This window comes from Gnatocerus cornutus, chromosome 6 (assembly GCF_029298725.1).
Source record: "Gnatocerus cornutus isolate USDA-ARS CGAHR chromosome 6, icGnaCorn1.1, whole genome shotgun sequence".
Lineage (NCBI taxonomy): Eukaryota > Metazoa > Arthropoda > Insecta > Coleoptera > Tenebrionidae > Gnatocerus > Gnatocerus cornutus.
This window is the reverse complement of record NC_142238.1, coordinates 11,643,995-11,654,517: the sequence shown is the minus strand read 5'-3', so window position 1 is coordinate 11,654,517 and position 10,523 is coordinate 11,643,995. Positions and strand designations below refer to the sequence as shown.

The following is a 10,523-nucleotide window of genomic DNA, read 5'->3' as shown; positions in this document are numbered from 1 at the left end:
GAAACTGGTTTTAGTGCAAACAGTTTTAGCTTTGCCGAAAAAAATAAAATCTGCACCAAGAGTACATCCAATCATAAGTAGGTCGTTGACGTTATGAATAAACATGTTTTGAATATGAAAAACCTGTTATAGCAGTACTATGTGGTCATTAACGTCATATCTATAGTTTGTAAAATTAATATTTCTTAAATCCACATCTTGAAAACAGTCAGTTACTTTCCAAAATCTATAAAACGCTTTCTTCGCGAAGTGAGAATTAGTCAAAAATATCCAGTTTGGTTCTATTTATCCTCTATTATTAATTAAATAATTACCATTAAGTAGCAGCAGATGCTTACTGAGAAAACGGCGATAACCTTCAACCTTGCTTGACTACTCCAAATAAAAAATAACAGCCGGGATTTTGTTGTAAGACGGTTTTTCCACGCTCGCAACCTATTCATAAAGAACGGCTCTACACCGCTCATTTAATCAAGTTTTCATTGATTTATCCGCGAGTGTACATTGAAAATATTTTCACAGAATGAATGTGTTTATCGCAGTGATTTTTTCCATATCAACACAACTAATTATCGCCCAAAACAACCAAGACGATGTTATAAATAGCATATTTTCAACAAATGGTACGTTTGGTGACTTTTTGAAAGACTACGAAGAAGTGACGCCTCCACCTTTAAAAAGCATTGGAGCGTTAACAAAATGTGGCGAAGGTGAATTAAGAAATCGTTTCGTTTGTGTACCGTATTACAATTGCGATCCGGAGACGAAAACCGTGCAGACAAATGCAGATATTGACGGGACCAATAAGATTGATATCAGGTAAATCCTTCTGTTTTGACCAAAGTCCGAAAATTTAGAATGAAGTGTTTCTAGGATGGGAGAGGATGAACCAAAATGTGCCCATTACTTAGAAATTTGTTGTCAAGTGGGGGCTGCAAACACCACTGATGATAATAGTAATCGTGATAACAACAACAATGGAGGGAGACAACCCCCTGGAAGAACCACAACTCCTAAACCTGTGACTCCACCCGTAGATCCTGGAGCAAATAGAAACAATTCTGCCCAACTGTTGAATTGCGGTATTAGAAACGATAATGGTTTAGATTTCCAATTAATTGGAGGCACCAATGAAGCTAATTTTGGCGAGTTTCCGTGGATGGTCGCAATATTGAGAAAAAATCCGCGCGCGAACGAAAATCTTGCGGTTTGTGGAGGCTCGCTTATTACCCCAAAAGTCATTTTAACTGGAGCTCATTGTGTCCACAAGTAAGCGTAATTAAACAACGTTCAATCAAAACTCAATTCTTTATAATTTCAGTGTTAACATCAACGAAATCAAAGTCCGAGCAGGAGAATGGGACACTCAAACTCAAAATGAGCGAATTCCATACCAAGAACGCAACGTAGCTCAAAAAATATCTCACGAGTCCTTCATTAGAGGAAATCTTTACAACAACGTGGCCCTTTTGATTCTTGATCGTCCCTTTACTAAAACTGCAAGTATCGGCACTGCTTGTTTACCTCAACAAGACCAACATTTCGATTCCCGCGAATGTTTCGCAACGGGATGGGGAAAGACCATTTTTGGTAAGGTAAATTAGTGGGATTTCTTTTACATAAATCTTTATTTAGGTCAGCAGGGTCAGTACGCCGTCATTCTCAAAAAACTACAATTGCCGCTTGTCCAAAACCAGCAGTGTCAAAGAGCCCTCAGAAAAACTCGCTTGGGAGACTCTTTCATTCTTCATAAATCCTTCATTTGTGCTGGGGGCGAGCCCAATTTGGACACTTGTACTGTAGGTACCACAAAAACGAATATAATTATAAAATTAATTAATTTTGGTGATTATAGGGTGATGGTGGAAGCCCTCTAGTGTGCCCAGACCCAAAAAACCCGAACCGCTACCTTCAAGTTGGTATAGTAGCTTGGGGAATCGGCTGTGGAGAAAACCAAATTCCTGGTGTTTACGTTGACGTAGCCAATTTACGAAATTGGGTCGACATGAGACTACAAGAACTAGAAATCAGCACTGACCCGTACTCGCTGTAATTATTGACGAAATTAGGGGTCATTACGTTGCTATTTACGCAAATTACTTTTAGAATAAATGCGGTTTTATCAAAATTGACAATATTTTGTGATAAATATTCAACTTCCTGAAAATAACAGCAGGGGCGGAATTTATGTGTAATAAATTATATTCCCTCATTTAATCACTCTTTGTTTATTCCACCGAGTGCTTACAAATCCGTTTTCGAGTGATATCAAACCATTCAATTGTGTTAACCATTAGAATGTCACTTTTTATAAAAACGTTCACTTTATTTGAAATTATCATCATAAACTCGTTTTCAGTTTATGGCGATTTTTGGGAAAACTTCGAAGAAATTTCACGTCCACCCCCTCAAAGCATTGGCGCTCTCCCGAGGTGTGGCGAAGGCACTCAAGGCGAGTTCAAGTGTGTTCCTTATTTTAATTGTGACCCTTTAACTAACACCATTGTGGATTATCCGGAAGTGGATGGTTCAAACTTTATTTCCCCACGAACTAATGACGGTCGATGTGCAAGCCCTTTGGAAGTTTGTTGCCAAACAAATCAAACTGATTCTAGTTTTGAACACGTTGCGACTGTTGATCTACAATTTGAAGCGAAATGTGGGATAAAAAATGAAGGAAATTCCGTGTGGATGGTAGCTTTGTTAAGTTTAGACAATGAGTTGTTATGTGGAGGATCTCTACTTAATGCTGCGATAGTTTTAACTGCAGCTCATTGCGTAATAAAGCAAGAGTTCTTTTGTTAGATTTGGAGTTTGATCTGAATGGTATGTTTGCAGTGTTCAACCACAGAAGATTAAGGTAAGAGCCGGACAATGGGATTTAGGTAGTACAGCTTCAGGCCAAGAAAGAAATGTGTCGGAAATTATAATCCATCAGCACTTTTGGTCGATGACGCTATACAACGACATTGCAATTCTAATTTTGGATCGTTCTTTCCAAGCTGATAAAAACGTCAACAGTATTTGTATACCAACTTCTCAAACTATGGCTACAGATAATTGCTTCGTGGCAAGTTGGGCGAAAACCCAACCCAATGAAACATCTTTTTCTACTCTTTTAAAAAAAAACCACAGCGTGGCACTGATCACAAAAGAAGAGTGCCAAAAAAGATACAGAGAAGTAATTCGAGAGTTTGTTTTAGATCGTACTTTTATTTGTGCCCATAACACCTCTGGGAGTGTATGTAAAGTAAAGTTTGTGGTCTTTATTTATTTCGTTTGTCATGGAGGTTTTAGGGAGATGGAGGAGGTCCTTTGGTGTGTGCAGATTCCTCGCAACATTATTTTCAAGTTGGGATTGTTTCTTGGGGTATTAAGTGTGATAATTCGCTTCCAGAAGTTTACACGAATGTGGTTGAGTACCGAGATTGGCTAGACGAAATTTTCGCGATGTTAGGGTATAAATCGTCAAGTTACACACAAAGTTAAGAATTTATTCTGACTTATAAATACAATAACATGAAGTAATCTTAATTTGTAGTTTGTTTGTCTAGACTGTAGTTCTTTTCCTTCAATCTTTGATCTATCCAGTTCCTAAAAGAGGCAACATCTACGTAAGCTCCAGGAATTCCTTCTTCCCCGCACCCAATTCCCCACGCTACAATTCCAATTTGTTGATATTTCCCTTCTTGGTCTTTTATTGGACAGACTAGAGGTCCACCACCGTCACCAATACAAGCATCAACACCTTTTTTACCTCCTGCACACATGAAGCTTTTATGAAGTAGGAAAAACCTTCCCAACCGAGTCGTTCTAAAATCATTTTGACATTTCTCGCGCTCCACAACTCCCAGTTGAATTCTCTTGAGAATATTTGCATATATTCCTTCTTTTTCAAACTTGTCTTTGCCCCAACCAGTTACAAAGCAATTATTGGACACCTCCACGTAATTGTGGGGAGGTAAACACGCCACGTTGATATAATCACTTATATTAAACGGAGATTCCAAAAACGCTAACGCTATATCATTATGAAGCTTCTTTCTATGAAAATCTGAATGAATTTCAGCTGAAGTCACAGCTTTTTCTGCAAATGGTAACATTTCTTGGGTTGTTTTTGTGTCCCATTCTCCTGCTCGTACTCGGAACTTTCCCCCGTTAATAAGACAATGGGCGGCTGTAAGAACAACCTGCGGGTGAATAAGAGTACCGCCACATTTGTACGCGAATTTGTTATCATCGGCGGATTTGTGAAGAATGGCGACCATCCAAGGAAATTCGCCAAATTGTGCTTCATTATCTTGGAAACCTGTGATGCGGAAGCCTATACCATCAGGGTTTCGATTTCCACAACCAGTCTGCTGCACAGCTCTGGTGGTTGTTGGTGTAGTTACCACATCTGCTTGCTTGCAGCACGTTTCTAAATAATTAGAACATGGGTTGTTTCCCAGCCTGAAATTGATGAAATTTGTAAGAAATTGAGAGGTATGTTGGATAATTTTGAGTGGAGATGGAGAGGACAGAAAAAAGCTCTTCAGAGGATTCAACCAGAGGAAGAAAAAGAAATTAAAAATTGATAAAAATTGGTATATAGTGGGTACAGATCGATAAAGATGAATAAAAAAAACATGTTTATACCTGATATCAATGATATCCTCTCCGTCGGTGTTTATGGTTCCATTCTTGCAAAGGTAAAAAGACACACAATCGCAATCATTTTCGTTATCTGACTGAGCTTTAGTTAAAAATATGCACAAAATGGTACAAAGAACTGTGGTGGCCAATCGGAACATCTTACTTTATGTAGTCTACAAGACTGCGAGAGGGCAAATTATTTATAATGTAGCTTCTGGGAAAACCAGTTATTCTTGCATTGAGAAAGAGCGACCTCTATAAATCATAAATCAGTTATAGTTAACAGTACTGCAACATTTTAATACGTTTGTTTCTGCCTCACTAATTAAATGAAGGAGAAGGAAGCTTTCTTGACCGAGAAATATTGTTTCCACAATTTTTAACTCGTCTACACGATTTAAAATATTTTCATCAAATCATGAACGTAGAACGAAAAACACATTAATTTTTTATTTAAACTTGGGTCGTTAATAACATTTATCGTTATCTTGAACTCTGACACGAAGATATAAGTGCGTTTCATTAGATTAACACTTGTGGTATTTTTCATCTTCGTTAAAAATCCCGATATCTTTGCACATTGCCTCTACCAATCACAATCATTTGATTACCATAAGTGGTAATCCCCACAACATTCTCGTCTGTCGCGTGTATTTTTGCTTCCAAATTAACATATCCAGCAAACCCAACTAAACAATGTGGTTCATAATTCTTACAATCGTACTAATTTCAGTGAATAATTCATTCTTGCAAGAAACAAGCGAATGCAAATGTGTTACATACTATTTATGCAACGCTACAACTGGTACAGTAATTCAGGATGGCGACGGTTTATTTGATGAAAGGTAAAAACAACTTAAAACTACAACAAATCATCACTGCGTTTTAGGCTAGGGAATTGTATTTGTAACTGTGGAAGTGGAGAAGTGTGTTGTCGCCTCCCTGGAGTTTCTCCACCCGAAAAGAACCTTTGTGGTGTTCATAACATCGATGGAATTGGCTACAAAAGTGGAGGAAATGGCGCCGGCGGCCAGCTTAACCTTGGTGAATTCCCTTGGTTTGTCGATATTATGGTGGTGGAGACTGGTGCTTTGCGATGTGGTGGTACGCTAATCCATCCTTCTGTTGTTCTAACATCGGCTCATTGCGTCACCCGAAAGAAAACCTACGTAGCAAGAGCAGGCGATTGGGATACTTCTGGCACGTATGAAATTTTACAACACCATGATCTCGTAGTGGCTTCTAAACAAATCCACGAAGACTACAATCCGGCGGTTTATCACAATGACATCGCTTTGTTGTTCCTTAATGGATCATTCAATTTGGAAAGTCACATTCAAATTGCTTGTTTACCACCCCCTGAAGTTCGTATTGGAGTCGGTACGTGTTACGTCATTGGAAGAGGGAAAGATGAAGCGGGACAGTACAACAACATTCCGAAGAAGACTGATATTTCCTTGGTTGGAAAAACCGACTGTCAAAACGCCTTAAGAAAAACAAAGTTGGGACAATCCTGGTATCTTCATTCCAGCATGCAATGCGCAGGTGGAGAGAAAGGCAAAGATGCTTGTCTTGGAGATGGAGGAGGACCCTTAGTTTGTCCCATTAGTGGGAAAGAGGCGAGATACCAACAGGTGGGAATCGTTTCCTGGGGGATTGGATGTTTCCAGGCGAATGTTCCGGCGGTTTATACAAATGTGCCGGTTTTAAGAAAGTGGATCGATAAGCAGATGAAGGCGAAAAATCTTGAAACAACGCAATATGTATACTAACGGTATACATAAGATGAGAAAACAAGAAATCCATTAGCTTAAAATAACAAACGTCGCCATATACGTTATACTTAACAAAAATCAAGAAATAGTGTACTCTTCAACAAGGCAATTTAATCTCTAACGGATCTTGTTAACACGGTTATATTCTGTTCTGTGTTTAGTCCCAGTTTTTGATGAAATTCTCTAGGTTGTAGCATGTTTTGTTCGTTTCTGCAAAAAAAACCTAAGAAATTGTTTAAAACCTTACATAACTGACCTACTTATTTATGACGATAATAGATGGTCAATTCATCCTCATAAAATCATTCCATTTCAGATTGTAATGCTCATGATTACCCTGTAAAATAATAGCATTAAAATAACATCAACAATAATAAATAAATCTCTACGAATAATGCCTGGGATTACCCCTGTCGAAAACGGAACTGAATTGACATTACAAACGAGACAGGAACTAATTATCCAAACCTTCAGTTTAAATCAGGACATCAGGAGTAGTGTAGACGCTGCGTAAATATTGAAGTTCGTTCGAGAACCGTTTTTTAATCACAACAAAATTGCATTGTTTAACAAAAATTACATTGTAAAAAATATCCAAGCAAAATGGGTGTTTATTACAGTTTTTATCGCATATTATTACAATTTAGCCTTCAACCTTCATACACAAACAAATAGAGGACTATTAACGGATTGTAAAAATTGCAATCAACAAGGTTATAAAATAACAATAGTATGTAGTTGACAAAGGAACCAAAATGGATATTTTTTTTCCTACAATAATTAAAACACTTGTTATATTAGTGGTGGTCCAAACATTATTAATGTGGCATTCACACTGTATATATTTTTTGTTTCCAATCTATAATATAAATTACACCTCACGTTTCCTCTCGTTACATCGTGTGTGTGGTGTAACCACCAAAAAAGAAGTAATATTGAATATAATCCATAAACAACGGTTATAATGACATGCGGTTTAGAAATTTACATCCCACAACAGATGGGGATTGGCATAATTTTCCAATAACACATAATGATACGAAAATAACAGTCAGTCGCCAAACAAGAAACACTAATGAATCGGCGGTTACGTGTGAATATGAAAATTTAGGCAGTGGTTAATTTTTTCTTCACATTACAGTGAATTTTGCAGGATTTCCTAGAATTTAAATTTTCCATTAACAATAATTCTTATAATAGCTATAAAAACTGAATAAAAAAATGGAATTTCCAATTTAGCATGTATACACGATCTTCTTTTATAATAAACTTTATATAACATTACAGTTTGAGTTTTCCCTGAATAACTCAAAAACCAATTGCGTCTAGATTCCAGGAACGCTATAAATATAAAATGCATGGTATATTTACTTTTTCCATCGTAAAAGTTCTTTGTGGTTGTATCATTGCAGTTCAAAGAATTATTGTTCTGTATTCTTTGTTCCACCTGCTTGTTGAAATTGCATTATTTTTACTACATACTTGTAAACTTGGTGAATTAGATTTGGAAAGGCATTCAAGCATGAAGGAACATTTCCTTGCAGTATGTGAGTAAAAACCAAAATTGGATATGTTTTAAGTAGTGATTAAAATTACTCTTGTATTTAGAAAGTTCACGGTTGTAACCACAAGTCCTAATTTCGATAAAAAATTGTACACTTATTGGACTTAAATATTTTACTAATTTTTGGTAAAATATTTGCTTTCTGTAGGTTTATTTGTACGAAAACGTAATGTAATTTTTTAAACAACAAAAGAAATACTTACAAGGGTTCGTTAATTTTTGTTAATAGTGAATGCTTTCACGCTTTCTATATTACTCTATAAAATTTGTTACGCAAAATAATCAAATTAGGTCGCCATACTCAATGCACCGTGTACTCAAATTTGCAAAAAAAAAATAACTATACATCTCATTTTTCTTGATTTTTCTTTGATCGCCGCTTAACGCCCGCTGGCTGTCAAACAAAAAAAAAATAAAATAAGACAGTGTTACCAAAGTAAGTCTAATTCTTCAGTCAATTTTGTGCATGATTGGTCGTCCATTTTCACAATTCGCATTGACATGTTGTGTAGGTTGTTATCAAGTTATCATCCACAAAGAACTGTCGATTGCTCCTGGATAAAATAATAATCTAATAATGCATTATACTGTAATATTAATAAAATTAATCATATTTCTATTATAAAACAAACATTACAATTATTTATAAATTTTTTTCTATTACTTTTGCACGAGCGGTGGCACATTTGGCCCAAAAATAATCTTTAATTATTATTGGAAGATTAGAAAAATCAAAACAAATAAAAATGAAAATTAAGTATGTCACGCCCACGACACGATTTGAATAATTAATTAGTCCTTCTCCTTTGAGACGCCACTGCATTCATGTAATGTTGACACGAAAGCCTTAATTAATTTAATTACAATATACAAGTTTAATAATAAATAAACTCAATTTTTTATCCGTTTTAGTCCATCCATTTTTGTAACTTTACAAAGAAAATAAGTAAATAAATGTCACATCTCGTTTACCTTGAACTTCCCCTAGATAGGCAACCAACAAAACGTTCGAATGGGTGTTAGTCGAAAATTAATCTTCGGAAAGAGCGAAAAACCCTCAAAGATCCTGGAGATTATCATAACCTCCATCGCGACGACCTGAAACAAGTGAAGTCGAATCCTGTCCAATCACGATCGTTTTCAACGTCACCTGTAACCTGAAAATTCGCTAGATCCACACTCACTTACATCACAGTTTCACTTTCAGTCAGCAGGAACTGCTTTTGCTGAGTGCAAGCACAGCAATGTCAATTTCTTTGTGCACCATTCCTCCTACCACCATTTGTTGCAGAGCGCCAGTATAAACGACTAATGACGGAATAATACGACTTTTTACGAGCGGAGCTCTGTATCGTGACGTCATATAATTAGAGTAAATACAAAGTAGACGATGGTGTCAGCGTGTTGTTTGTAGTGCTCTGTGATTAATAGTGAAAAAAAATGGATAATTCAGACATACAGGTACGAAAATTATTTTAGGGGTGTTTAAACACATAACGGAGGTATTGGAAGCGTTATATATTTTTTCCGCGTGAAATCATCAAAGTTTTATTATTTTTTTTAATTATTATTAACCACAGAATTATCACGAGTGTGATCTTTGTGTTTTTTTATCGTGTGAACGGACTGTTTCGATTAAAACTCGTTATTCCTTTAATTTCCAGTCGAAAACCCGCATATTCATAACAATAAAATTGCTGATTAATTCGAATAAATTTAATTTTGTCTCTAAATGCGATAGTGGATGGAATTGTTTATTGGACGATTAAATTTGACAATGGTCACGCACCGCTGCTACTTTTTAAATGCGAGTTAATTTATTTTTTTTGTTTTTTTTTCAGCTGGTGGGGGGCCCCTGCGGCCAACATGGACCGTATACATTTTACAAGGCATTTAAATATACGAAAAACGGCGTAAAAAGAATAGTGACTTTGAGTGAATTTTTCTTTGTTAAGTTGTGGATTGACTCCGATTTATTGTGCATTGGTGAATTGCAGTTGTTATGGAGTGATAAAAATAGTGACCAAGTGTTGGCAAGTTTACGTCTTTATTTTCTTCCAGAGAATACACCGGAAGGCCGTTTGGACCATGGAGAGGTGATGAATATTTTCTATTTTTATCTATTTTGCGATATCGATTAATAAAACAATAAATTATCGACAACAAAAATACAATCGCGTTGAATTTTATAAGGATTTGCAATTACGACCGTCATTTAATTATAAATCAGTTTTTCTTTTTAACTATTTTTAATGTAAATGAAGCCTTGGAAGTCGAATGGTGGACGGTGCGGTATTCGTACAGAGCGTTTGTTTGTTGTGGCGACGGCAACGTGGGATTGCCGATTTAATAGCTAGTCATTTGCCGCTTTATATTGATGACATCTAACATTCTCTCCAGTAGAGCTACACTTGAGCCGGTTTACAAAGATTATCCCACTCTAGTTTATGTTTCTCTTTCTACTTTATATATGACGTTATTATTTCTATATCCGAAACTTATTGTTGTAATTTAAACGCGATTTATTGCAGGTGGAAATGCAATTTTGT

At 36.2% G+C, this 10,523-nt stretch overlaps 4 protein-coding genes across 5 annotated transcripts in view; 3 read left to right on the top strand and 1 right to left on the bottom strand.

The window, feature by feature from the left end:
• Positions 1–175: 175 nt before the first annotated feature.
• Positions 176–2,217, top strand: LOC148172940 (phenoloxidase-activating factor 2-like). Of its 2 annotated transcripts, none has more exons than XM_088039972.1 (5): positions 176–819; positions 874–1,269; positions 1,322–1,590; positions 1,636–1,799; positions 1,856–2,217. In XM_088039972.1, the coding sequence occupies exons 1-5, from the start codon at positions 524–526 to the stop codon at positions 2,051–2,053; spliced, it is 1,323 nt and encodes a 440-aa protein (XP_087896098.1). In that variant the 5' UTR covers positions 176–523; the 3' UTR covers positions 2,054–2,217. The 2 variants fall into 2 exon arrangements, with proteins under 2 accessions (XP_087896098.1, XP_087896097.1); XM_088039971.1 differs by having other exon boundaries at positions 865–1,269.
• A 6-nt stretch (positions 2,218–2,223) lies between these two features.
• On the top strand, positions 2,224–6,807 carry LOC148172938 (transmembrane protease serine 9-like). The gene is made up of 4 exons (XM_088039807.1): positions 2,224–2,786; positions 2,839–3,431; positions 5,327–5,480; positions 5,525–6,807. The coding sequence occupies exons 1-4, from the start codon at positions 2,299–2,301 to the stop codon at positions 6,405–6,407; spliced, it is 2,118 nt and encodes a 705-aa protein (XP_087895933.1). The 5' UTR covers positions 2,224–2,298; the 3' UTR covers positions 6,408–6,807.
• Positions 3,474–4,883, bottom strand: LOC148172939 (phenoloxidase-activating factor 2-like). Its single transcript, XM_088039976.1, has 2 exons — positions 4,639–4,883; positions 3,474–4,452 (listed from the first exon to the last, which is right to left on the bottom strand). Exons 1-2 carry the CDS (start codon positions 4,791–4,793, stop codon positions 3,531–3,533), a joined length of 1,077 nt encoding a protein of 358 aa, XP_087896102.1. The 5' UTR covers positions 4,794–4,883; the 3' UTR covers positions 3,474–3,530.
• Positions 6,808–9,314: 2,507 nt separating the features above from the next.
• LOC148172937 (uncharacterized) overlaps positions 9,315–10,523 on the top strand; it is a 53,076-nt gene continuing 51,867 nt past the window's right edge. The window contains exons 1-2 of the mRNA XM_088039967.1: positions 9,315–9,435; positions 9,816–10,070. Of these exons, the coding sequence (XP_087896093.1) occupies positions 9,415–9,435; positions 9,816–10,070 (276 nt within the window). The 5' untranslated portion in view covers positions 9,315–9,414. The remainder of the gene's footprint in view (positions 9,436–9,815; positions 10,071–10,523) is intronic.